This window comes from Erpetoichthys calabaricus, chromosome 2 (genome assembly GCF_900747795.2).
Source record: "Erpetoichthys calabaricus chromosome 2, fErpCal1.3, whole genome shotgun sequence".
Lineage (NCBI taxonomy): Eukaryota > Metazoa > Chordata > Cladistia > Polypteriformes > Polypteridae > Erpetoichthys > Erpetoichthys calabaricus.
This window is the reverse complement of record NC_041395.2, coordinates 39,122,647-39,150,268: the sequence shown is the minus strand read 5'-3', so window position 1 is coordinate 39,150,268 and position 27,622 is coordinate 39,122,647. Positions and strand designations below refer to the sequence as shown.

Sequence of the window (27,622 nt, the reverse complement as noted above, 5' to 3'; positions counted from 1 at the left end):
CTGGCTCCCCGATACACTAGATGGCAATATCCCAGGGCTGGAATCCCACACGGACATGCACAGGGCATGCTGGGACCTGTAGTCCAGTGGGGCAGCCCTGTTGGGTTCCGTGGGATCCACCAAGGGGAGCGCTGGGATTAGAAATCCCTACTTTCTGGGGCTTCTGTTTGACCCGGAAGATAAAAGAATGTGCTTGACCTCATCCAGGCAAGTTGGAGTCGGGTGTGCAGGATGGACAGCTGGAAGGAGTAGAAAGGAAGCAAGGAAAGAATTTGAATTTGTGTCTGTGTTTATTAAATAAGCCTTTAGTTAGGTTATTTATAATAATAAATCTTACATTTTCAGCTGGGAGTTGTGTCTGGGGTTTGGGGTGCTGCAATGACCCCTACTGGTTACACCTGGTAACCTAAAATAAATTTTCTATGGTACAATGTCAACCATTCCCCCTGTTTTACATCTGTGTCAATATTGCTATATGTTTTAATAAAGGAAATGGGGGAGCCACAGGGTATCAGTCAGGAAAAACCCTGAAACTGGTCCCGTAAGATAAGAGCCAACTGTTGTAACTCTCCAACAGATAACTTCACACCCAGGATGGAACAACTTCCAAGTGCCAGCACAGATCCCTAGCCTCAGAGCCACAAGGCTAACAGGCCATTTATTTGATATATTTTGTCTTTCCCTACATAAATCCATTTAAATTATTTCTAAAGACAGGTTCCTCTGCTAAGTACTAGCATTTTCTTTGACTTTTTATGCATCCTAGTTTTCCTTCTTTTCTCTAATTATTATGTCTTTCTTATCCATAAACCACTAAAACCGTGATGTTTCCCAAACATTAATTACATTTTTTTGCCCTTTTCCCTTCAAAAATTAAAATATCCAACTCTTCCTTTCCCACTAACCTGAAAAGTTATCCTTTTTATCTTACTCTAAAAATATTAGGTTTCATTTGTTCTATTTCTACTAAAAACTAAAGCTGCCCTCAGGTTTTTCTCATAAAAAAACAAAATTCAAACAAATGTTGTGTTGAATGTCATGTTTCAGCCAGTGTGTTTTTCCCTGGCTTTTGTTTTTTGTTTGTTTTGTGTTACTTTATGCCATTTATTTGTATTAATGTTTATTTTGTTTATTGTGTACAATGTCTTTGTGTTCATTGGTCCTTGGTTATGTTCCATGTATTTTGTGGGTGGCTTCCCAAGGGGCGGGGCCACATGCCAATCATCACCTGGGACAGCCCTCCACCCTTTTTAAGGGAGGCCCTCCCATAGTTCCTAGTGGTTCACTGAATGCACTGGGGAGTGGAGAGTTTTTGTGAGTTTCAGTGCTATCACTATTGCTTTTGCTTTGCGTTTTCTGGATTTTCAACCCTGTGCTCTGTTTTTGACTACACCTTTTGGATTCTGGTTTAGGACTGGGTTTATTGATATTGTGAACCTCTGCTCTGTCTTTTGATCACAATTTTCAGATTCTGCATTAGGACTTTGTTTTTTGTGTATTACCTTGTCTTTCAGGCAATTCCTTTGTGCTCTTCAGAGCTTTGGGGATTGCACAGCCTTTTGTTAAAATAAACCTTTTATTTTATAAAGATTTCTCTCAGTCCTTTGGGTTTCTACTCTGTTTGTTTTTTTTTTGTTGTTTTTTTTTGATGGTGCGGCACCTGTGCTGTTAGGACTCCCAAACTCATGTCAGTCCAAAGGACAGAGGACCACCCTTGTTCCATCACAAACTCTCTTAATAATTTTTCCACAAATCAAAATCAATCTTTCTTTATTTCTTTCTTACTTTCTTTCTTTGGAAAAAGCGGTGGGACAAGTGTATTGCATCTCAGGAAGAGTATTTCGATGGTGATTAAATTTTGGAAATGTTCTGAGAAATTGGGTCCCCCCCTCATATATTATTTTTGTATTTCTCTTTCTCTCTCTCGATCTTCTGTAATGTTCTAATTTTCCCTTAGGGACGAGTACATCTATCTATCTATTGTAACACTAGATGGCGCAATACCAGCGCTTAACCCAACACACAGAAACTGACAACACGTGTTAAAAACACCAAGAAGTTGTTTTAATTTCTTCTTTTTAAATAAATAGTGCCCAAAGCACCTCCATCACAATAAACTAATAAACAAAATAGTATTCAATTCTGAAAAATCTCTCTTCCACACCTCCCAGCAAGCTCTGTCCTTTACTTCCCAACTCCGGCTCGCTTGCTGGGTTCCCATCAATCCTTTAAATATTCCTTGACCCGGACGTACTTCTGTCCTTCCAACCATGTGACTGGCTAGCATTTCTGGGTGTAATGAAGAACTGCCTTTTTCTTCAGCCTGGAAGTACTTCAGGGCTTCCGTCCTCCTGACTACCTCGTACTTCCGGGCTATATGGAAAGGATGAGTCCCCAGTCCCTTCAACAGCTCCCCCTGGCGGGACCCACGGCACCTAACAGGACTGAGAAACCGAACTCCAAGTCCCAAGATGCCCTGCGGAAATCTGGGGCACTGCTACACTCCAGGGGTGCTGCCATGTAGCATTTTGGGGGAGACAGTATCGGCAAGTAGCTGCCTTCCCCCATCCTTCCATTCCAGGAGCGTCCCAGCCGGATTGAGCTGCCGGCCATCTATCTAATCTATCTATCTATCACCAGATACTACATTCACACTGTGTTTTTTTTATATAAAAACAGTATTTTTAAACAAAAGCAATTTCCATCCACAATGATGTTTGTACATTATGTGCAATATTGTCTCTAACCATATTGAAATGACCAAAACTGTTTGTAATGAGCAGGATCCAATTAAGGAAGGGCCACATAATAGGCATGAACCAATCAGAGCGCGACTAGAGTCTTTTTTTTCAAATCCCTCCATTTTCACCCATCCACACTGCAACTCTGAGCTGGCGTTTTCAGAAATATACAGCTCTGGAAGCTCAAAAGCCTTTGTTTTCAGGGGTTAAAAAGTGCTCAGGTAGTGTGGATGAACGACCCAAAATGGAGACTATATTTGCTTTTAAATCAAAATGTGGTAGTGTGGACATAGCCGTAGCAATTGCTTCTTGTGAAACATCAGCAAGTTAACCAGTCTTTGTTACTGAAGCTCCAGCCTGTTGTGGCCCAAAAAAAACCTGCAATCTATCAGCGTCACATCGATTTTACTTTCAGGCTATGTTGAGCAACTAGAATGCTTAGCTTTTTTATACACAACCATAAACACGATGGACTTCAAAATACTGATGAGCATCTATCTATCTATATATCTATCTATCTTATCCATAAGTATTTTTTTTGGATTTTCTGTTTCCATAATTGATTGCAAACCCTAACCCTAACCCTAACAGATTAGGACTTGTTAGCAATAGGCTGCTTTGCTAGGCAAACCCTTTTGCCTTATTTTTGCAATTATTTCCTCCTTCTGTTAAATTCAAATGAATTCCTTACTTTATAAGGATTTTTGTTGGATGTGTCTCTCAAGCTGAGAGATGTTTATGGGTTTCTTCTCCTTTGAAGGGCATTTGTGTATATTTTGGGACAGTTACGATATTCTGAACTTGTGAAGCCTGTTCTCCATTTTGAGTCTGTGCAGATTGAAGCCTGCCTGTGGAATTTGAAGTCAGACTTAGCCTGGAGTGAGGTCAGTGAAGGTCCTGGCCTGGTTTGTGAGTCTTTTGGGGAGGCTATCACCCTTTTTGCTATTTTGTGTCTTTCTTTACAGTTTATCCATGTAGATAGGTTTTCCAAAAAATGTGCCTATGGCTACAGAGGTTAGTAGAATGTGTATGCAGGAAAATTACAAGCACCCTGATTTTGTTCTTTTAGCCAGGGTTTGATTCTTTGATTTAATTTGTTATGTGCATTATTCTTTGTTTTTAATTTTGTTTATGTATAAATCGGCCTATGCTATGCTCTATGTGTTTTGTGGGTGGTCCCTCAAGAGGCGGGGCCACCTGCCAATCACTGCCAGGAACTGCTCTCTGTTCTTTAAATCCAGAGCGTCTCCCAAAGTTCCTGGTAGTTCATTTTGAATCCACTGAGGAGTGGTGACTTCTTGTGCTTTTGTGAGTGTTGGTAGTATTTGTGATTCTTTGGATTTTTGACCTTTGCTGTGTTTTTTGACTATTCTTTGAAATTCTGTATTAAAAATCTGTTTGACTTGGATTGCCTTTGTTACAACCAATTCCATTTTCCCTTTGTGTCCCAAGGAGTTTTTTTATGATTAAAATACTATTTATGAAGAATAAATCTTTTGTTTTATGTAGATTCGGTGCTTACCCTAATTACTAGCCGGGGTTTTATAGTGATAAAAATGCCCCCTAGTGGGCATTATTGTGATTGTTTGTACTTTTTGTGTAATATATGTATGTTTCTTTGGGTGGAACAATGATAGGTGGCTCCACCATGACATCATTGCTGTAAGACCACGCACAGCCATTTTATTTCATTTCTGGCCTTGGGTCCAGCAGACAGTCATTGAGTGTTGTAGAGTGAAACTCCGTCATGTTTCAGAATCGGCCTTCACTGCCCACAGCTGGGATTCAAATTTTCCTCTTTTGCATCTTTTTTGTTCATTTTTGGTTCTTTTGTTTACATCAATGTCAATTATTTGTTGTTTGTTTGTTTATCTCAATGTAATTTTTTGCCATTGGAGGCTCTGATCTGTGCTCTCGAGAGACTGAGAGAGGAGTCCGAGTGTCTGAGCTTGTGAGTGTCCTGGATAAAAACCAAGATCCAGGCCTTTAATGACCTCTTGGGCACAGCCATCAGCAGTGTGTCTGTCTGCAGAGAGAGTGTCGATCTTGTTGAGAGGTTTACTTACCTCAGCAGCGACATTCATGTCTCTGGTGACTCTTCCTATGAAGTCAGTAGACAGATTGGGAGAACATGGGGGGGGTCATGAGGTCGCTGGAAAGGGGTATGTGGCGCTCCCGATATCTATGCAAAAGGACGAAGGTCCAAGTTTTTAGAGTCCTGGTGCTTCCTGTCTTGCTATATGGTTGCGAGACATGGACACTATCCAGTGACCTGAGATGAAAACTCAACTCTGTCACTACTGTTTCTCTTCTGAGAATCCTTGGGTACTGCTGGTTTGACTTTGTTTTAAATGAGCGGTTACTCACGGAGTCCCAAATGAGGCACATTACCTGCATTGTGAGGGAGTGTCAGCCATGGTACTACGGCCACGTGATGCGATTCCCCGAGGGTGAGCCGGCTCGCAGGATCCTCATTGTTGAGGTCCCGAGTGGCTAGACCAGGCCAAGAGGACGCAACACCTGGCTGTGGCAGACAGATGGTCTTTTCTGGAGGGTGGGACTGGACCGCGTGTCTGCCTGGGGGGTTTCTAACTGGGATCCCGAGGTGTTTTGTCGTGTGGTGGGTGCAGCAACATGCTGTACCAGTGCATGCTCCTCAACCTGACCTGTTGATCATTTAGTTCCTCTGTATCTATTTATCTTCTACTATTTTCCATGTATTTCATGAGTAGTTCGCCAAGTAGTGAGGCCACCTGCCCATCATCATCAAGGGGCTGCCCTTGGCTCTATAGTAGAAAGACTGAGGAAAACCCACAGTCCCTTGCTGTACTTACATGTGTTGGCATTGGTGAGTTCTTGAGATTTTTATTATTATTGTGCTTCTGGATTCCTGGATTTCTGACCCTTTGCTCTGCTTTTTGACCTTGTTTTAGATTTGTGTATTGGAAAGTGTTTGCCACCGGATGGCCATTTTTTAGGAAGGTAACTCCTTCTGTGCTTTTTGTGCTGTTCAGACCTTTGGGGCTACAGAGCATTTTTGTGTAAAATAAATCTTTTTATTTTATAAAGATTCTCCACCTGCCCCTTATGTTTTTACACGCCATATGTGGATGGATCCTTCTGCTTATTGGGCTTTTGGTTACTGTTTTTGGGATTTTGTGCTAAGGTTCTCTCCAGGTTCATGACAAGAATCAGGATTGTATGTACTATTTGGATTTTCTCCTGTTGTGTTTTTTTGCTTCTGCTTTCTAGATTCTGTCTTTGGATTTATTACTGCCTACGTTTACTTTGAATTACTTTTTGGTTTAGTTTGCTTATTTTATCTTTTTGCACTTTGTTTTAGTTATTTAAATAAATATAAAATAATTTCATTTGCTTTTGTTCTTTAAGCCAGACGTTTATGGCCACCCTTTCCACCAAAAAACACTTATATCTTGAACTTAACACTGAATATCTTGAACTTAAAAGCCTGAACCCTTTTGGGCCTGTCAAGGTTGGAAAGCCTGCCATTTGAGTTTGGGTCTAGACAGCCTGGGGTGAGCCTGACTCTGGAGGTCCACACCTAGCAGAGACCTTTGGTGATTTTGAGGCCTGCTCTTGCTTTTTGCAGTTTGATGTTGCCAAATCACAACAGGTTTTCCAAGGGCAATACTTCTGACTAAGGTTCGCAATTTATTTTCTACTTTTGGAAGTATTTTTGCAAGAAAGTGTGTATCTAGTTATATCTCCTTAGAGTAACAGTCTTGAGAGAAACTAAGATTTGGAATAATATTTAAGGTGCACTGTAAATGACTGCCAGTCTAATTGGAAGGAAATTCTTCCATTAGCTAAGTTCACCAGGAATGTAATAATGATTTCAGCCTGATTAATTTAATAATGCTGTTCATGTTTTAAATATTCTCTGTCCACACTAGTGTTTTCAGATCATTTTCTAAATATTTATCATCCACACTGAAATGCTTAAAACGTATAAATTACACATGTGTATTACACATACTGTATATGATTGGCTAGCTCTCCTGGTGATGGAGGGCTCTGCCTGAAAGCTTTCCTCCTTGTACTTTTCTGTGAAAGCTCTTTATTTCTCCAGTTCTTTTATTATTAAGTTGTAAACTTTAAACTAAGAGTACCATAAATTATGTAAATAACAATAAAGAAAGAATGTACAAGTGTAGGTAGATGAAAGAATGCAAAATGCATTTAAGTCATAAATTATTGATCCTTTTGAACATAAACCTGCAACTGAAGAAGACTATAGCTTGTTTTTAATATAATTTTTAAAATATTGTCCTTGGTCCCCAAAAATATGATTTACATCTTTCTAGAACAGTTAGCATTATTTTGAAGTAGGCCTAGTGTTAGGAATTCGCCACAATCTCTGTCTTTCTGGTTTTCACCTTTGGATTTTACAGACCACGTCTTTTGTCTTACTAATCATCTCCTGGTTTATTTCCAACTCACAATAATTTCAGATATCACTATGTAACATTCACACACGTGACGCAACTTCTGGATGTCATGTCATGTCATGTGATGTGATGGCAATGGAGTATGGTCGCCAACAATTGATTGCACTGGCTAATGATTCAAAAATGGCAGCACTCATGCTAACCAAGACAGTGTAGCAATAGTGTCAGAAAAATAAGAATAAAACATAATTATACCAAAGTGAATTAAAAAAAAGCTCAAATGAATGCAATCAAAATTTGTGTGTATATTAATTTATGTATTTACTCAATTATCTATTTATATATATATATATATATATATATATATATATATATATAAAACAGGTAGACATGATTTTATCACCCAACACACGTTTATTTACAGGACTATTTACAAATATGACACACAACCCAGTGCCGCAGCACCAGTCACCCCAAAGTCCAGGCCTCTTTCCTCAATGCCTTTCTTCACTGCCTCTACTCCTCCAAGCTCCGTCCTTCTTCCACCAGACTCCAGCCATCAAATGGAGGGAGGTGGCTCCTTTTATACACACCCGGACGTGCTCCAGGTGCCTCCCGATTAGCTTCCGCCGGCATTCCCCAGTGTGCCGGAAGTAACGGCTGCGCACTCGGAAGCACTCCGGGTGTCCCTGGTCTTCTTCCCCCCAGCACTGCCAGGTGTGGTGGAAGTGCTGAGGTCCAAGGCTCCTCAGGCATTGGGGTGCCCCCTGGCGGTGACCACGGTCACCTATAGGGTTGAGCTTCCAAGCTCAGTTCCCATGGTCCCCAAAGCCACCAGGGCAGTCGCCCCCTCATGGTCTGGAGGAGGTGTAAGCCCTCCTCCGGTCCTTCTGGGCATCCCGGCTGGGTACCACCCCCAGCCGCTTGCCACAATATATATATATAAATATACAGTATATATATAGTGACAATAGATGGCGCTATACCAGCGCTTAACCCTGCACAGACAGACACAAGAGGCACACTTAAACAAGTTCATGCTTTTTATTTTCTTCTTTTCCAATTCAGCACAGCACATAGTGCACAAATCACCACAAATATAGCTCAGTCCTTATTTTTTCTCCTTCAATTACTCTTCTTCTGCCACCGCCACTCCTCTCCTCACAAGCTTTGTCTCCCTCCTCCTGACTCTGGCTCTCTGAATGGAGTGAGGCGGCTCCTTTTATAATGCACTTGGATGTGCTCCAGGTGCTCCCTGATGACTTTCCTGTAGCACTTCCTGGTGTGGTAGAAGTGCTGCATGGGCACCTGGAAGCATTCCAGGTGTACCTGCTTCCTCGTCCGGCAGCACTTCCTGGTGCGGCGGAAGTGCTGCATACCATGGCTTCTGAACCATCCAGACGCCCCCTGGCGGTGGCCACAGGTGCCCACAAGGTTGAGCTTCCAAGCTCTGTTCCCGTGGTCCCAACACCCACCAGGGCGGCTGCCTTCTCGTGTTCCAGTGGAGATACTGCTCCTCTCCCTGTCCTTCCATCCTTCAGGCATCCTGACTGGGCATGAGCCCATGCCATCCACCACAATATATAAAAATAGATAAGTAAATACATAAATAAATAATTCTCCAAGGTGTGAATAAAGCACTTGACTGACCTGCTCACATTTGTACGTGAATATGCTATCAGCCAAGCACCTCAATCAACCCGGAAACGGAATGTGCACACTGACACATGCACCTGCACCCGCTTAGAGCCTGCATGTTCCAGGACTCAAGAGTATGTATTAAAAATCACACTTTGTCATGGATCTCTTATCACAGGACAATTTTGGTCATTTCCCAATGTAAATAAATCACAAAAAAGAGAATAAAGAATTGGGGTCTCCAACAGCGAAATACCACTTAATAGAAAGTGGTTGATTTTGTGGTTGTAAAGATTCTGCCAAACTAAAGAGTCCAACAGCAGGATTCTGTCTTAAGATATGAACCAAGGAGATGAGTAAATGAAGGGAAAACATGGAGATCATAGTCTAGAATCTGACAGAGGTCAAAAGAGCAGGAAAGGCCTGAAGTACCAGTTTTTCAGACTCATAATATTGGTATGGAATGGTCCACTGTGGTCAAACGACAAATAGAACAAGTCACACAGAATTCTGCCAGGCAGCTACATTTAATTCTGACCCTAAAACAGAAATTGAAACAAGGCTGTTTGGCACATAACAAAACAAAAAAGCAATAGGCAGTCAACTTGGTTTAATGCCTTGTTTGCGTTTTGTGGGTCTTGGATCAGGCTTTTCGCAGAGCTCCGTAACCCTGGCTGCTCAGGACCAAAATGAGATGGCTTAATTGCAGTTATTGGGCATCTTCCCTGCACTGTCAGAAAGAAAGGAGACAACACTATTAGTGACAGTGCCCCCCCTCTTGTCCCAGAGTGGTATTGAATGCCTCAGGTGAGCTCAGAATGTGTTCCTCTGGCATGCATGCATGACACCATACAGTGCTTCCATGTAAATCATACGTTACTGACAAATCACTCAATGGAAGATTTTACAATATAACACAACCAATTCTACTGTACAATAATAAACAATCAAGTACAATAACATATATGTTTATTATGTACACAAACAAGAACTTGCTATTCATGATTCCATGCACCTTGACTAAAGCCTCAGTTCCAGCTGAAGAAAAGCACCGCAAAGCATGATGCTGTCTCCACCATGCTTCATTATGGCTATGGTGTTCTTTTGATGATGTGCTGCATTATTTCTGCACTAAACATACGTTTGGAATTATGGCTAAATAGTCCAACCTTGGTCTCATCAGACCATAATATGTTTTTCCACATGGTTATGGGAACCTGGCTATATCTTTTTGCAAAGTTTGGCAGAGCTTGGATGTTTTTCTTTGTGAGAAAAGGCTTTCGTCTTGCTAGCCTACCCCTCAACACAGACATATTAAAAATTCAACCCATTGTTGTCACATGTACGGAACAACCAGTACTTGCCAGGAAATCCTGCAGCTCCTTTAATGTTGCTGTTGGCCTCTTGGTGGCCTCCCTGACCAGTTTTCCTCTTGTCTTCTTGTCAATATTTGAAGGACGTCCTGATCTTGGTAGAATCACTATTGAGCCATATTTTCTCCACTTGTTGATGACTGACTTCACCATGCTCCATGGGATATTTAATGCTTTGGATACTTTTTTGTACCCCTGTCCTGATTGATACTTTTCAATGGTGAGATCCTGTTCAAGTTTTAAAAGCTGTTTTGGAGTATTTTGCAACCAAGAGGATATCACAATAATCTTACAGGAACAGCCAAACTTTATCTGAGCTCAATCAGAGCCACTTTAGTTGATGTCACGTGTATACTAACTACAATTGAGATGAGACGCATTGTGATTGGTTGATTCTTGACTGAGCCACATCCTTGATTATTAAAGGGAGTGCACACTAATAACACCAGGTTTTTATATTTTTTTCACTGAACAGTTTTTGATTTGTTTTCACTTCCTTATGTAGATTGCAATTTTCTGATTATAAAATAAGCCATTATGATAGCAATTGACAAGAAGAATTCATAATTAATTGCAGCGGATGGCCGGAGCGCTTACCCGGCTGGGATGCCCCGAGTATGACAGGACCGGGGGGAAGTGAGTATTTTCAAGACTGTTTCTCCCCCAGACTGACAGAGGGCATCCCCCTTGGCTTGCAGCGGGGCCATGGGTTGTGAGAATGAAACTCAGGGGGCACCTGGACTTTTACAGGGCAATATTTGGCAGCACTTATGCCACACCTGAAGTGCTACCGGAAGAAGCTTGTTGGGCACCTGGACTCCTTCCGGGCGCCCTGTAAAAGGAGGCAGTCACCACCACTCAAGAGACAGAATCAGGTGGTAGAGGACAAAGCTTTTGAGGAGGAGTGGAAGCAGAAGGCCTGGCGGCAAAAGGACTGTGATATGGGCTTGTGCTGGACTGTGTTTTGAACAAATAAACTGTGTACTGTGTGACAAAGTTGTGTCCTACCTGTCTGTGTTGGGGATAGGGCGACTGTACATGCCCTGGGCGTCACACAGCATTTGATGGTTCCTCTACAGTGCCTCTTTCTCTTGCACGATTTGGCTCAAAAACTAATCAGCACATTGTAACAGGCTTAAGTTTCGAGTTTGGTAATTTTCCATCTAACCATCTTCAAAAAACCGACATACAGACACACACACACAGACAGACACACACCTATCATCGATATATCGATGTTTTTGGTATCAGTGGACCCTAAAACGTCGAGATCCATCAAAAACCGAATTTCAACGAATCTAAAGCTTTTGCTCCTCCCCCATAGACAATAGGTTATGATGGGTTGGGAGGGGGTGCAAAGCAAAAATGAAATCCTCACCTTGAGAAAACGCCAAAAGGAGAGTAAGAACATACCATTAATTACACAAACATGAATAAAACATATTAAACAACCCATTTCATGACAACAAAAAACTGGAATAAATGTATTGTAAATCTATCCAATCAGACCTAAATAAACAGAGTTTCAAAAAATAATATTATGCGGACCGGTTGGTTAATGTGGAGGAAACATGATCAGAGGAGATGTCTAATAGACCACTATAATAAGATCGTACATTTGATGCATTACCGTACAGCAAAAAAAGAAAAAGTCCACGTGTCACTCAAAATTATAGCCAAGTTGTTATGTGAAAAGAACAATTAAAAAAGAGAGAGGAAAACAAAAGACACCATTTTGCTGAAAACTAAACCTAACATTTGCATCCAAAAGATGACAATGATTTGAACAAGCACTCTGAACAAGCTAAACAAGCTAAACCAGAGCGCACATTAAGATCTCAAGATGCCGGTCTGCTTATGATTCCAAGGATTAATAAAATAACAGTGGGAGGTCGAGCTTTTAGTTACAGGGCCCCTAAACTGTGGAATGGTCTGCCTGCTACTATAAGAGATGCCCCATCGGTCTCAGCTTTTAAATCCCGACTAAAGACTCACTACTTCAGTTTAGCAAGGTTTTTTTGGGAGTTTTTCCCTGACTTCTTAGAGAGTCAAGGCTGGGGGCCTGTCAAGAGGCAGGGCCTGTTAAAGCCCATTGCGGCACTCCTTGTGTGATTTTGGGCTGTATAAAAATAAATTGTATTGTATTGTAAGCTGAAAGTTCTGCAGTTGAGACAAATGGGAAAGACCTTAAAGACAGCCAGGGGACGGCTGGTGTCACCACTTCAGTCCAATAATAGTGACAAGACACACCAAACAACTACAATCCCAAATGAAAGATTCCTTACATGTGTTTGCTTTTGTGGTTGTCACTGTAACAGACTTTGTAGTAATGTCCTATTTGTACCTTCGGCGTTTGTCGTAGTTCAGATCTCCTCTGCACTTGCCATCTCTCCTGGTCTCACCGCCGGTCTTTTACTTTATTGGTTGAAAATAAGCTAAACCATCAAACTCGCTTACATATTACCTGCTTGTCAAAGAGTGGTATTGGCCTTTCAAAAATGTTTAATTGATCTTCATTAACTGCAGTAAGTGCCATGGAGGGCAGACCGGCATTTTGGCTGGGATGGAGACTGGCCAGGAGGCCATAATGGAAGGATACAACCTGCCTTATCCCAGCTGGGATCGAAGTATAAGGAATGGTTTGGGTGAACGTAGATATCGGGAGCAGTTCATAACTCTACACAGAAGGTGGCAGTGTACCTCTAGGCTGATCCCAATCAGGACACCTGCAGGGTTGCATGGAAATTGGAGTGCGGAAGAGCAGCCCTGTCAGGGTCCTTGGGTGCTGCCAGAGGGCACTCCTGCAGTCCTTCTATTGTTTCCAATTTTCCCAGGGGTTATTGCCATGCAGCCTATTGTTACGTTGGTAATTATAAGGATTAAAAGGATAGATTAGAGATAGCTTGCTCCCTTTCTCCCCCTCCGCTTTGCCTCCCCACGTAAGGCTGAACCCCACTTCACAAAGTCCCAGTCCTCTGACATACCTAGAGACAGAGCACATCCAAAACAAAACAAGCCCCCAGCAGCGGTGTATGTGAATTAAAATAGAGATATCTATTGCCAATACAGTTTAAATACTACAAGCATAACAAAAAAAAAAGAAAATCTTCAACGTTCTTGAAATGTTAAGATAGTAAACCCAGGGAATAGTGTTAAACAGTCTCCTTTAGAAGAGTAAAAAAAGAAAAGAAAGAAAAGGGTTACTAATTTAATTTCTTCCACACATACATACATAAACATGTATAATTGTAATTAAAATAAAAACAGTGACCGAGAAGGGAAAAGGATGTATAATTACGGTACCAGTGTCATTGCAAGTGGATCAGACAGCCGGTGATATCTTCTTTACGATGCCATGACAGGGTGCGACTCACGGTCTTATTTCAGGAGAGTGTCGGGATCAGCTTTCTTAACTCTTTACATATTTACCAGTAGAGAGGAAGCAGATAATGTTTGCCTTGAATCTCCACTTTCAGTTTGGCAGGATTCAAGAGGCTGTATCTGATATCGGCTTTTCGTAAGCGCTGTTTAATATTATAAAAAGAGGCACGCTTAGCAGCTGTTGAAGGTGAGAAGTCAGGGAAAATATGAATGAGGTTATTTTCAAATATAAGCTCTTGTTCTGTCTGAGAAGTGACATTACATTTAATTTAGATTGTAACTTCTCGAAGCGCACAATAAAAGTCCTAGGCTCAGAGTTGTTCAATCCCCATATGTGATAAGGTGCAGCTATCTCGGTTTCTGATTTAAAGTCCTCTCCAATTATTTTGGAGAATAGTTCAGCTACGAATTTCACTGGGTTTGGACTTTCACGATTCTCAGGAAGACCTTCAATTCTAATATTATTCCTTCTGCATCCATCTTCCAGAGTCTCCGAGTTTCTTGCATTCAGAATTCGCAGCTGTTGCTTTTCCATCAGCGGTGGATGCTAAATTTTCGGCTGTTTCAATTCGAGTTGTGAATGTCTGCTTAACATCCTTCAGCTGATCGGCAAGTGTGCTCAGTTTAGACACATTTTCCTGAATGTGTTCCTCAATTTTTTCCAGCATACATTTAAAGGTCGCCTCAAAGCAATTATATATACGTTTCTCCGAGTCTTTATTATCCTGCCACAGCTCTTGCAGCTCCTGCCGCAGCTTCTCACTTGTCTTCTCGCTTATCTTCTTGCTTATCCTCTCGTTTGTCTTGAGCATACTATTTCTTTATATCATTCTTTATCTCTTTCTTGAGCTCAGCGATCATCACCTTCAGTTTGGACAGATCATTTCTGCTTTCGAGTACCGTAGGTGAAGCAGCAGGCTCTATTACAGCCAATGTTCCCAGCTCGCGTGGAGTAGGTTAAAGCGTGGACTGCAAGGCCTTAACCAATTTCAAGTGATCTTCTCCAATCGGCTAGCTATCATGACCTGCATCACTTGCACATTCGCTCCCATTTTTGCTCTCAACTGGAGACGATGCAGCGGACCGTGGTTCAGAGGAGTCTGGGCTTTCGCCTGTCTGTTCCAGGTCTGTCTCTGATAGGCTGTACCTTGAACTTGAACTTGGACTTGCCTGTCTAGGCTTGGATGTAGCTTTAGGTTTCTTTCTGAGCCCCTTTCTTGCAGACCATGTTTATATATGCTTGCATATACTGTAATAGAACCCTCGGGTTGGATAAATACAGGATATCTCGGGATAATAAGAAATAATAACACCGCTGCTAACGGAGCTCTGCTTCAGACGTCCATCTCCCACAACTGACGAGACCAACCTGCAGTCCTTCTATTATGGCCTCCTCGCCAAGCAAGAAATTAGTCTCCAACCCTGCCAGGAAACCCGTCCATCCACCATTACTGTTACACTGTGTTATCAGAAGAAAGTTGATTTCCTGCAGATGTGATGTTATGCTAATCAGTCAAGTTGGCCTGATATAAAGTTTTAGAATGTATTCTACTTTAATCTGTGATTCTAATTTATTATTGACATTATTGAGGGGCCTTTCAACCTTCAACACCCTGTGGCCCATGGATGTCTTAATGCAGCCATGAGTATCAAGTGGCTGTGTCTGCCAGAAGGTGGTAATGCTGAAGTGACCAGCTTAATGTTCAGGCGTTGGTGAAGCACATACCAATTGTCAACATGTCCTGCGAAGTGCAGCAATGTCTGCATATTTAACATTGAATGTAAAGTCTTGAAGTACAGTATTTAATAAGAAGTGACACAGTGGCCCCACCAGGATGAGAAAGAAGAGAAATTTGCGTGATTAATAACAAAGACATCATAGGTGTTACAGTGGTTCAAGCCAGGGACGTGAGGCTGCTACAGTATGGCTTGCTTTGCCTTAATCCTTACCTACTAACCTGCTAGCCATTATCGGAGTCACGCCATGCAAACTGCAATGAAAGAAAAGCAACTAATGTATCAGGAAAATATACAAGGAACTGACTTCAGTACTTTGTAGAGGCCCCTGTGGCTCTGCATCTTCTTGGGTATGTCTCTACAAGTTCTATACACCTGGACTTGAGTGGTTTATCACATTCATTGTGGCAGGTCCTTTCCAGCTCTATTAGATTACATAGAAAGCGTCTGTAAACTGCCATCTTTAGGTCTCCCCATGTTTAAGTTTACTCACCAATCCATTGTTTGTGTAGCTGCTCTGCCGAAAGTGGAAGGTGTCCATCTGACATATGAGTTGAGAGGGCCTGTCTCATGATACTCATATCCTTCTGAGGTGTTGTTTCCTTTTGGCATCTCAAATATTCATAAAGGATTTTACAGCCTTTCGTGCCAACACCGTTATTCCATTCTCACATATGGCTGACAAACATATGACGTGACAGCCTGGCCTGATCACCTGGTCCCACAAAGACCAACTATTGGACCGTACCAAACTCACTCTATTGCTTATACAACTGACAAACACATCATATTGTGCTACAATGGCAGTACAGCATTAACACATGCAAGTAAAGATTTCACTGTACTCTGGATATGTGGCTCTTCTCACACATGTGCACTACAGAAGTGTGTTGGGAGGCTGTGCTCATGAGGTAAATTGGGGGACAGCATTGGGTGAGACACAGTTTCTAATATATCTTCTGGAAGTCAGTGTTCATACATCAGACCACAAAGAAGCAACTAAACTCCGATTGCTGAAATGATATCACATAGCTTTGTTTTTTGTTTTTTTTTCCATTTTCCTTCAGTTTATTAGCATCACTGCCATTAAGACGGACACCAGCAATTATTTTTGTCCTGTGTCTTTTCATTCCATGCCCTATTTAAACCTATAACGTGACCCTACATGGTTATCACCTTTAAACAGGTGGATTTTTTTGTTTTTTCTATCCTCCAGACCATCTGACCTTACCATTGCATTATATATAAGAATTTTACTTTTCTACAGTTATTAATCTATATTATGTAAGCTTTTATTGACTTGTTTTTTATTACTTATTCATTACTATTTTACCTTATTTAATGTTTTTCTTTTCTATTAACTGTTTCTTTGACATCTTGCAAAGCCCTTTGAGCTACATCATGTGTTTGAAATAATGCTATAGAAATACATGTTGTTGTAGTGTAGTCAGACGATGTTAAACAGTTTAAAACTTCCCTTATTAAACTGGTGAATTAATACTTTGGTCCAATCCTATTTCGCTTTCACCACCACCTGCAGGCTACAAATGATGACTGTTAAACAGTTACTTCCAGAAGTATCCACTTATCCATAAACAGTAATCACAAATACTCACAGGAAGGACTTTTTGACTCAAAGATTGTTTGTCTTTGTACAGAACTTGCCAGCATTGCGTTTTCTTAGGTCATCAACCTTCTCTCCATTCAGCACGAAAACATAAGAGTAAATCTTTTCCTCAGCCACCTCAACAAAGTACATGATGTAAGTAACATACTGTATAAAACGAATATCATTTTTGGGTGGAGAATTCCTTAAAATGACCAAGCTCCATTTCATTCTCTGATCTTTTACACCTGCATGTTCCTGCCCACTAACTCTGATCATTTCAAGTCGGCCCTGTACTTACTATTCTTAGGACTCGGAAGAATACAATGGGAGACAAAGTCTTCTGTGTCTTAGCTCCAACCTTGTAGAATGCATTTCCTCAGAAGGTCTGAGAAATTACTACCAGTTATTAAAAATAGACTAAAAACTTAATCTCCTTGATAAATGTTTTGTATAATTTGTTTTATTATACTTTTTTGCTATTCTATTTTCACTCTATTTTGTACTGCATCCTTGGGCTGTGAAAGGCACATTATAAATAAAATGTATTATTATGATTAAAATTCAGTGTCATTCAAAGCAAGGCATATTGGTCAAAGGTTTTATTGATTAAAAAGCCGTCAAAAAATGATATACACTGTAAAGAAATCTTGATCATATTTGTCACCAGCAATACCACCCTTGGACAAAAGGGGCACTGTTACTAATAGCATTGTCTCTTTCTGTTCCTAAAGTTCTGAGAGGATGCCCAATGAGGACAACTAACTCTGCCCCTTGTAGCTGGAGAACTATACATCTGAGTCACTCAACCAGGTGTTTGTGTGTGCTTGCACGTGCCTCTGTGTTTGTGTATATGTATAGATAAATAAATTCTACCTGTGCAAAAATTTTGCCTATCAATAGGCCTGGTTCCATGATTAAACGGAGCAGGCTTCAAAAATCCAGGTTGAATTAAAAGTTGTATGGCAGATTTTTGAAAGATATTGAAATAAGTATTGGGCCAAACAAAAATCCTGTAACGCTAAACATATAGGATGGAGCTCTTTCCCAGAACTGGCCGACTGTTAAGAAGCACTGCTGCCTTGTGTTGTGTTTATTTTGCACCACTGAGTACTATTTCTGCACCTGCTAGCACCATTACTAAACAGAGCAACCTGGCTGGCACCCTAACGTTTACTTTGGATCCAATGTCATACGTCACTCAATCACATAATATAGCACTTATACAGAAATAATATAATATAGAACTACCTGTATATTTAGAAACTTTCTATACTTCGATTCCAAGAACTTTACTACAACTTTTTTTTTTATTCTTAATTAGAACATAGACAACCAGATTAAGTGACACAGTCAGGGGTTTAAACCAACAACCTTACAGGATACATACTATAAATAACCTGCATAAATATCCCACCAATAGAAGTGGCAAAGCCAATACATACCACCCTGAATACAATGAGGACTGATCATTTATCTTAGGTAGAATGCCTAGAGGGAGCTGGGTGGTCTCGTGACCTGGACCCCCTGCAGATTTTATTTTTTTCTCCAGCCGACTGGAGTTTTTTTTGTTTTTTCTGTCCTCCCTGGTCATCAGACCTTACTTTTATTCTATGTTAATTAATGTTCCCTTATTTTAATTCTTATTTTGTCTTTTTTCTCTTCCTTCATCATGTAAAGCACTTTGAGCTGCATTATTTGTATGAAAATGTGCTATATAAATAAATGTTGTTGTTGTTAGACCTTCTCAGTCTATTAAAATAAATTTAATCATAAATACAAAAACTATTCTGATTTTTTTTTTTCTCATACTAAACCTATTGCTGTCCTGTGTATGTGTGCTTATGATTTTTAAGGCTTACTTGATTTATTTTAGTTTTCTGAGATAACTAAATCAAAGCAATCACATGCAGCTATTATAAACAAATATTCGTCTTCTTCCGGCTGCGCCCGTTAGGGGTTGCCACAACAGGTCATCTTTTACCATATCTTTCTTTTTCATCTTTTTTTTTTTTTTTAGTTATTATAAACAAATGAACTAAAATATCGTATTACAATAATGGGTGCCACTCTGCTAGTATAGCAGCTCCAGAGTCCGGGTTTCAATCCTGGCCAAGTCACTGTCAGTGTACTTTTTGCAAGCTCTCCCCGTGCACACCTGCCTTGCTGTGTAGTTTGTGTCCACCTCTCCAGTTCTTTCTTCCCTTCTTCTCGTTGTAAAGACGCACACGTGGAGTTATTGATGGACTTGGTACTCCAGTCTGTAATGACGTACTGTACCTTATCCGACTGATCTATGACCTAATCAGATTAATTTTGTTTAAAGATTCTTATAACGAGCGCCGTCTCCGTGTGATTATGAGCTAAATTATGTAAGAATGACATCTGAATTGCAACGAAATCGCCTTCGTGCCAATTCGCTCGCACTGAAACAAAAGGTTAGTGCAGACACTACCTGCCGTTTTTAAATTAGCCGCACTGCGAAGACTGAACGTATAAAAATAGGGTTATACCATTTAAAGTGTCAAATGCACATACACGCAACATTTGATTTATACTGCGTTACGTAAGACGGAGGCTTGCCCCGACGTTTTATTTATAAACTCAGTGATTCCGACGTCACCTTATGAATAATTAGTAACACTGAGCCGAGGGGCGGGGCCGAATTGGTGACGGAAACCCGGAAGCTGGGGCCATGTTGATAGGAAGTTGGATTTCAGCTGTAAAGAATGGAGGTGAGATGTCTTTTAATTACATATACTTTAAAACTTGCGAAGAAGGAACACTTTTATTTTATCAGGCTCACTGGACATTTTGGACATATTAAATAACTGCCCTGAGAAGTAGGGAGCGGGATTGGATTGATTTTTTAGTAGATTGTAAATATTTTCCGTTCGTTTCATCGAGTTCTGAAATTGCACACAAGGGATAGGGCGCGCTTTCAGTGAATGGGGAATTACATTCTCCCCGAACGTTTTCTGATCGAGCAGTTGTGAACGTATCGTTTGCAGATCCCACTGTTTGAGGCCGAAGGTTGGCAGTCGCCGCTGGTGACGTCATCATGCAACTCCCAACAGTGCCCCTGCTTTGCTGGCTGCCCGGCTATTCGTTCAGAGTCTGGCAGACAGTCGGTCATACGTTTTGTGTCTGAGCCTTCGCTTCCTTCCTTTATTAGAGAGACTGAGATTTTAATCAAACGTTACATAGTTCGATTTTAAGGAGTGATTATACCAGTTCACGATTTTCTTAACTACACAAAAGTTCCATTTTGTAACTTTCCGCAAAAATACTTTAAATGTGCATTACCAAGTTAGGCAATAATTATTAATTTACATTGATACTAATGTAGCACAACACATTTACTAGGAAAAGTGAGCAAAACATTACATTAAAATAAACGCATACTTGTCTGGTGATCCTGAAATGAAAATAAAATCGATGTTAGTTTTGTTTTTAAGACTAACACCAGCCTATTCTCTCTCTGCTCAAGCCGACAGCAATCGAATCCCGATCGGTTACTGTTTGTATGGAGTTTGCACGCCCCCAGGTACTCTGTTTTTCTTCCCACGGCTCTGAGACGCGTATGCTGCAACCGTTACAAATTCAAAACCAGGCCATAACGACAGCGTGTAGGTTGTGCGCCTGTCTGCTGTGATTTTGCGGGCGGAATGGGGCTCCTATCGCCGCAACCCAAAATTGAAACTACGTGGTTTTAGGAAATACATGGCATATATTTTTGGGACGTGTCAGAAGACTGGAAAACCCTGCACACAACTCTTCTTAGCATCGCACCACTGCCAAAAAGAGCTACAATTACTTCATACGGTGTACTTACCCAACCATTGTGTCCCAAGTTGAAAATTACGGGAAGAAGGTGTCTGTCCCGATAGTACTTTGCGCATCTCCAGGAACCAACCTTTGGCTGAGAATTTGTGTATATTATGTAATTTGTAATTTTATATTTTAGCTGTAAACTCGTTAGAGGCCCTGAACCTCAGCTCAGCGAAGAACACTATACCAAAATAAACTGAATTATCACTAAAGCACTCTGCGCCTGCATTGCCGGATTAAGACTATACGGTGCCCCCGGTATCACCACCTGTGACCCCACGCACACACCCGGAGACAAATTAAATGCAACACATTAAAAATGTAATAAGATATGATTAAAGGGAAACAAATTAAATTCCAAATGAAGCGCTATTATAGTGAATATCTATTGGAAGCTGTACAATCTATCATGGTGGCGCGGTGGTAAAGCAGCTGTCTCGCGGTGAGGAGACGCTTCCAGGGTCCTTTCAGCGTGGAGTTCCCCTGTTGTCCCTGTATTCGCATTGGTGTCCTCCCTCAGTCCAAAGACCTGAATTTGCGACGGTAAGCTGGCCCGTGTGAGTGTTTGCCCATAGATGGACTGGCGACCTGTCCTGGGTTTGTTCTGGTCTTGAGCCCTGTGCTAGATGGGATACGCTCCAGCCCCCAAACCCGATCCTGTCTGGATTAATTGGTTTAAAAATGACATGACAGTCTTTCAATGCTGTTAACGATTTGTGAATCACATTTCTGTTATTTCCAATATACATAAATTTTAGCTTTATAGGTTGCACTTTAAGTTTCTTTGGAGACAGTTTCATTGTGTTTAAACCAAAACAACCACACACTCGAGCAAATAAGCGAAAAGCAACTAAGGACTGGACGGCAATTTGCTGTGATCGCGCAATAATTTTTAAATTTGAGCTCGATACGAGGCATTCATGAGGTATTATAAAATGCTTAGTAAACATGATCTGACAAAACACACAGAATACTACAGTGTCACAAACCTTTATATACAATGCAGTGTTAAGCATCCTCGAAAAATAAACATGTGGAGGAATTACCAGAGCAAATGATTTGCGCTGGGCGGTCAGCAACACTGTATGGGCCATACATTCATGTGAGACTGGACGCAGGTTGAGAATACCTAAAATAAAATGACGCAGGTCTTTTTTATTTGGCGCCACCACCTGCATTATTTAAAGCGAGTGCATAGGATGTCAGCCCCCACGCTAAAATTTCACTTTCACGTACAGAAAGTGGGTGGTTAGGCTGTCCGGATTTGGGCATTTATTTATTCGTGAGGTATTTTGTTTAATTTGAATTAATCTGGCGAATGCAGATGTGCAGACGTAGCCATCACGATACATATTAACCTTAAATCCGGTATTTCGCGTTTTTTTTTTTTTTTTTTGCAGGTGCCCTTCAGGTCCTGGCGACCCGGACGCTCGCCCAATTAACCAGGCAGGTGGTTAATCCTGCCGTATGCATGCACTCAGTAAACCGTGCTATACAGTACTAAAATAAACTGAATTGAATGATTAGGCTTTTAGGGGAAAGAGCCATTTGCCTCATCATTCGGAGTCCTGGTTGCCCAAGAGGTTTCGACAGACACTTAACAGTTTGGTCCAATTGATGAAGCTTTCTAATTATAAAGAGCCCTCCCAAAGAGCGAATCAGGGCCACAAGGTCCCACTTAATGTAGCACCTTAAGGCCGAATCATGAGCTGGTTTTTGTGGAACGACGCTTTATACAGCTATGTATGTATGATGTGGTTATTAACGCTGCTTTTAATGATGGAATATTTCAGAATGCTGCCAGACGCCATCATGAACGATCCTTAAATTCACGGCAACATTATACAAAAATCTGCGTGTGTTTTGTTTGCCCGTTAACAACATAAAAGTACCAAAGGTGTGAGAGCGATTATCTGTAGCCGATGGTGTCTCAACGTTGTAATGTGAACGGAGCACCAAAGTTTTTGGACTACTTACGGGGAGAATGAGAGACGTGGAATTGTACGTAATGCATTTTAGAATTTATTGTAAATTTATCTTCGTGAACTAGTTAATGAGAATAAAGTTTTTCAGGTAATATTGCTAATAAAGTAAAGGAAACAACCAGTACGCAACTCTCTCCTACGCCAATTATCGCTGTTGCTTCAGGGGGTTAAACGGAACCTTGCTGGAATAGTCAATTTAGTTTGCGAGGGGGGGACACCGCGTCTTTCCGATGTTGTCACTAACACGTGCTGAGCATTGTTTTGCTTTGTTTGCGATATATACAGTTCGGAATGTTTTTAAGATAATCACGTACAAATTGTCTTTGCTTAATTGTAAACCTGTGGGTTTTCCAATATCGGCCCGTCGAAATGCCCTCCTCTGTCCTAATCCTCTTTCGTTCGCGCGAGTCCTGGCCCGTTGCCCCGACTCAATCCTCCGTAGAAGTGTGTATTGCTGTCAGCGAAACGAGAGGGGCCAAGACGCTGTGCAAACGTGCCAAGGGAAAGTACAAGTCAAGCTTTCGAGGCTTCGGACTAGTTATTTTAGTTGCCAAACCTGTGTAAAGCCATTCGTTTTTGTGAAGGCGACTGCCCTCGGAGAGGTGTATACGCTATGGCTTTGTCTCGTTGAACGCCCGGCCTTGCCTGCGGCTGCTCTGAGGCCCTCTCTTCTCCTGTGTTGGGCTTGGGCCGCTGCTCTGCCATCTCCCACTCTTTCAGACTCCCAGGATGGACTTGCACTTCTACTCGGGGCTCTCGGACGGCCCGCTCGCACAGAACGAGACGCAGTTTCTGGACACTTCGCACGTATTTAACAACGGATTCAGCTCTGTAAGCAAGGTGACAGTCTTGCGTGAAGGAGTGTGGCTGGCTGTTCGATGGGTGCAAATGGGTAACTGCGTCGCACACGGGCTTCCGGGGTTACGTGTCTCAATTAACGAATGCTATGTTTTAGTCAATTTAATCACTCGAGAAAGGCATTTTAAGGGTCGCGGTGAGCTATGGGTTCCAACGTTTGGAAAGAAAGCGAGGCAGAAACAATCCATGGACGGGATGCAAGTCCATAAACATGTTTGAAGAGTTTGACATGCTGCGGTTATCGAGTAGCATATCCAGAACACGACGAACCCCGAAAGGGTAGTATTGGTTAATGGGGTCTTGAAATTCCTAACCTGCATGTGGTAATCAACATGTACGGCGTTATACTCGTTACATCTGTTCGAATGCTCTCCACAACCATTTGTAATTTGTATGGTAACGTTGTGTGATCAAGACTTCGGTTTGAGTTACGCAATCTCGGGACCGGAATTTAACAAGGAGGTCCTGCTTAATAATGCCCCCCCCCCCCCCGTAAGTTTAATACTAAGGGTCCGTAATTTGACTTGTGTTAATAAAATAATGGGGTGATACCGATTGTACCCAGGGAAGTTATGTCTTAGGATTTCTTAAAGAGCAAAGTATACAATAACGTCTGTTTTAAATAATGTATTTGTATCTTTCGAGTTAGTTGGCATCCATCTGCAAAAAGCATGGTGTTTCTACTGTAATTGGAAGTAATTAGCCAATTTAATGGTATAGCAGCACTGTAACTTGGTTTGTGTAAGGTGTTGCATGTAATCTTCATGAGAGATTTGTCCTACCTAGGGAAGTGGTGGGGAGTTGGGAAATGGAGTCATCCTTTTCCTAATGCAGTGCTTCAGGGATGTCCATCTTTGTTCCTGGAGTGTTACAGGTTTTCATTCTGGACACTTTTCTGTTATTAATCGATTTACAGATGAGAATGGAGCATACTAGGTTGCCTTGATTTTGAGTAACTTGCATTTTAATTTTTTTCTTTAATAAGCAGCCAAGCAAGATTCAAAGTAAGCTAATAGATGACCAGGCTTACTTTGATCCTATTTGTTTCTTGTGTACAATATTTGTCTCAATAAAATGTATGAAAAGAGGAAAAAATGATTGTCTGCTCTTGTCCTCAAAACATTTAGATAGTGGTTTGGTTTTGGAAGTGAGTGGTGTGGCAGGATGGTAACACAAAACGAGATTGAAAGATGGATTTCATTAAAACTTGATAGGAAATTGGTATGTGTGAGAAATGGTGGCCCTCAAGGATTGTTCAAAGACTCCTGAGTTAGCTGGTCAACTGTTTATTTGCTTGGTATCCAGTTAAGGTGAAACAGGGTTAAGCAAATAAACCATAATAAAGGCAAAAGTAAAAAAGTAGTAGCTGCAGCTGGTTACTAATTTGTGGATGTGGCAGGAACAAAAACCTGCAACATCTACGGCTCTCTGGGATCTGAGTTTGACACCCCTGCTATAAATAAGTCATTCTGACTATAAAAACTACCTTTATGTATGCAAGAGAGTCTTTGAAAAAAATGTTTTTTTTTTTTTTTTTTATTTAATCACTAAATGGAAGGAATGGCATTCTGTTTTATAACCGGATCCTACCTTGGATGTAATGCCTTTGTATAGCTCATTTTTTTTTCTTTCCATCCACTGTCTTTTCAAACTTTCACGTCCTGTTCAGTGCTGTGACTTAATCCATGTATTATCAGTGTTCATAAACCATTTAACCAGACTCCAGGGTTGTGGGGTGCTAAAGCTTTTCAGGAATGTTGAAGGGGACCGCCTTGGAGAGAGTGCCTGTCTATTCCATGCAATACTTGCATTCAAAGGTCCAGTTTAGAGTCCCTAATCCACATTACACACGTCTTTGCCATATGCAGTTCTTTCAGTATTTGGTTCACATGTAGATTAAACTGCCAAATTCCAATAGACAACATTGTTAAAACCCCTTAATTTGATTCAGAGTTGTAGTAGGCTGGAGTCTTCCCCGGCAGCATTGGGTGCAAGGTTAGAACCAGCGAATTGGGCCTGTGCAAGCAAGTGTGGCCTGCAAGTGCTGCTAGAATGTCCACCCCTAACTCCTGTAACTGCAAAGCAGCAGTCCCACCTACTGTACCATATTACTGCTTTCTTTAATATCCATATTTCTGGTTATTTTGTGGGATTAGATTGTTACATCAGGGTTGTATTAATTTTTGTAAAATACAGAAAGTTTGACTTTTTGTATGCAATTTCATCTGGCCTTTAGCATGAGACAATTTTTAAAAATTGACTAGAGTAATGAAAAATAACATTGCCTTTAAGTTTTAAACAGATTGCTTTACATTTCAATTGTGAAAAGTTCTGTGTTAATTGAAATGTAAGTTGCTTATGAAAAGGACTTTCTGACGTGTACAATAGTTTTCTGTTGTCCAATTGATAGTACTCCGTGTGTTTGTGTGTAAAGTTAGTGCGTGGTTTTACTCTATTTTAAGCAGATAGAAGCTGATGAGATGTCGTCTTTGTGCAAAATGAAGCCTCGCTTGTTGCTGCACATTTTATTGCATAACTGGCTGATTTTCCTGGGTGAAAGAGTGGGATAGTGGAAAGGTACAAAGTAATTGGATAATACATTACCAAACTTTATTACATTTAAATTGCTGCATTTAGTACATATTGCTAGTATCGGAAAGCTTCTTTTTGTACAGTTTGTGGTTTTCTTCTTAATGATGCAAGCATAGTAAATTGGTATTAACTTCACAGACTTGGAGACACACTTAATATAGCAAGTTAAAAATAATGGGAATCTAACTCAGATTTCTTGGTTGAAAGGTAAACTTAATGTGTACAACACCATCACATCCCTCCATCTTCTAAACCCACTTATCCAGAGCAGAGTTGTGGGGAATCTTGAGCCTATCTAAGCAAGGATCAGGTGCCATTCCATCATAGGGCAAACGCACACACAGCATGGGCCGATTTATCTTTTCCATTCCATATATCCTGGTTGTTTTTGGGTTTGGGGATCCCTGTACTGATAAAGGGGATTGAACCCCAGTCTCACTGTGTTGAGTCATCCGCTCTATCACTGTGCCACCAACCACCAAAACCATGGAAGGTCTGGGAGGAGGGGTAGGGGTGAAAACTGGTGTCTAGATAAAACATGTTTATGGATTCCAGTTTGAGATGAGATTTAAACTATTCAGCTAAAACTTTGTTCCTTGAGAATATTCTCAACAGTCTGCTAGCTTATAACTCTGTAGAATGTTTGTTTCTTTTTTTTATCTTCATACTATTCTGTAGCAGTCTAACATTTAACATCTTATATCTGATTGTGGAATCCATGGCCATGCAACCCAGCCTGTTTCTGTTCAGTCTTGGGGTTATCTTAACTAGGCAGATTGATACATGGACTTTAATTGGTAGTTTTGAATAATTTAAGAACTTAAAAAGGCACCCAAACTTGTGCATATTCTTTCATTTTTTTTAAAGACAACATTCAATTTTTGAAATCTGATAGGTGTTGTATATTGAAAAGTGTAGAACATTATTACATTTAAAATAACCGATAGTATTCCATGTGAAAGCAAAAATTTGAATCTATATATTTATAATGCAAAGCTGACTGACTCGCTCATCCACATCTCCAAAAAAAAAAAAAAACTATTTCCCATTTAGTTAAAAAGCTAAAAACTACCACAGAATGTTAAGTGCTTTGACAAATTTAATTGAAATTTGGTGATATAGAAAAAAGAGAATTCCCCAACCTGTTTTTGTTAATATTATACTACTGTACATGCTCTGCACGGAGATTGTGCTTTATGTAAATGAAGGACTGACTAGAAGTGATTGACAGACTACATGAATAGCACCCCTAAACAATAAGGTGTATGGACAACTGGATACTGGGCAGTGTCCCAAAAGGAAAGAAAGATGTGATCACGGTGTGTGAAATGGAAAGTGAATGTTCATTGAAGACCATGGAAGATGCAGAGCCCAAGGTTCAGCAAGCGCTTGTTTTGCTATTTAATACTTCCAGTCTTTGCTGCGTATTGGCTCCACTCCCCCTACAGTAGTTGTAGAGCTGAAAATTACA

The 27,622-nt window shown here is 40.9% G+C and overlaps 1 protein-coding gene across 6 annotated transcripts in view; it reads left to right on the top strand.

Annotated features, from left to right (window-relative positions):
- Positions 1-27,622, top strand: part of tox4b (TOX high mobility group box family member 4 b) — a 63,815-nt gene that overhangs the window by 9,454 nt on the left and 26,739 nt on the right. Inside the window, exon 1 of one of the 6 annotated variants that reach the window (XM_051922300.1) lies at positions 5,908-5,940. The exons of 1 other annotated variant lie outside the window; for it this stretch is intronic. In XM_051922300.1, the coding sequence (XP_051778260.1) occupies positions 5,923-5,940 (18 nt within the window). In that variant the 5' untranslated portion in view covers positions 5,908-5,922. Of the gene's footprint in view, positions 1-5,907; positions 5,941-19,553; positions 19,621-22,371; positions 22,460-23,111; positions 23,542-27,622 lie in introns of those variants that run through there. 4 more of the 6 variants (XM_028793627.2, XM_028793626.2, XM_028793625.2 and 1 more) reach the window with 4 other exon arrangements.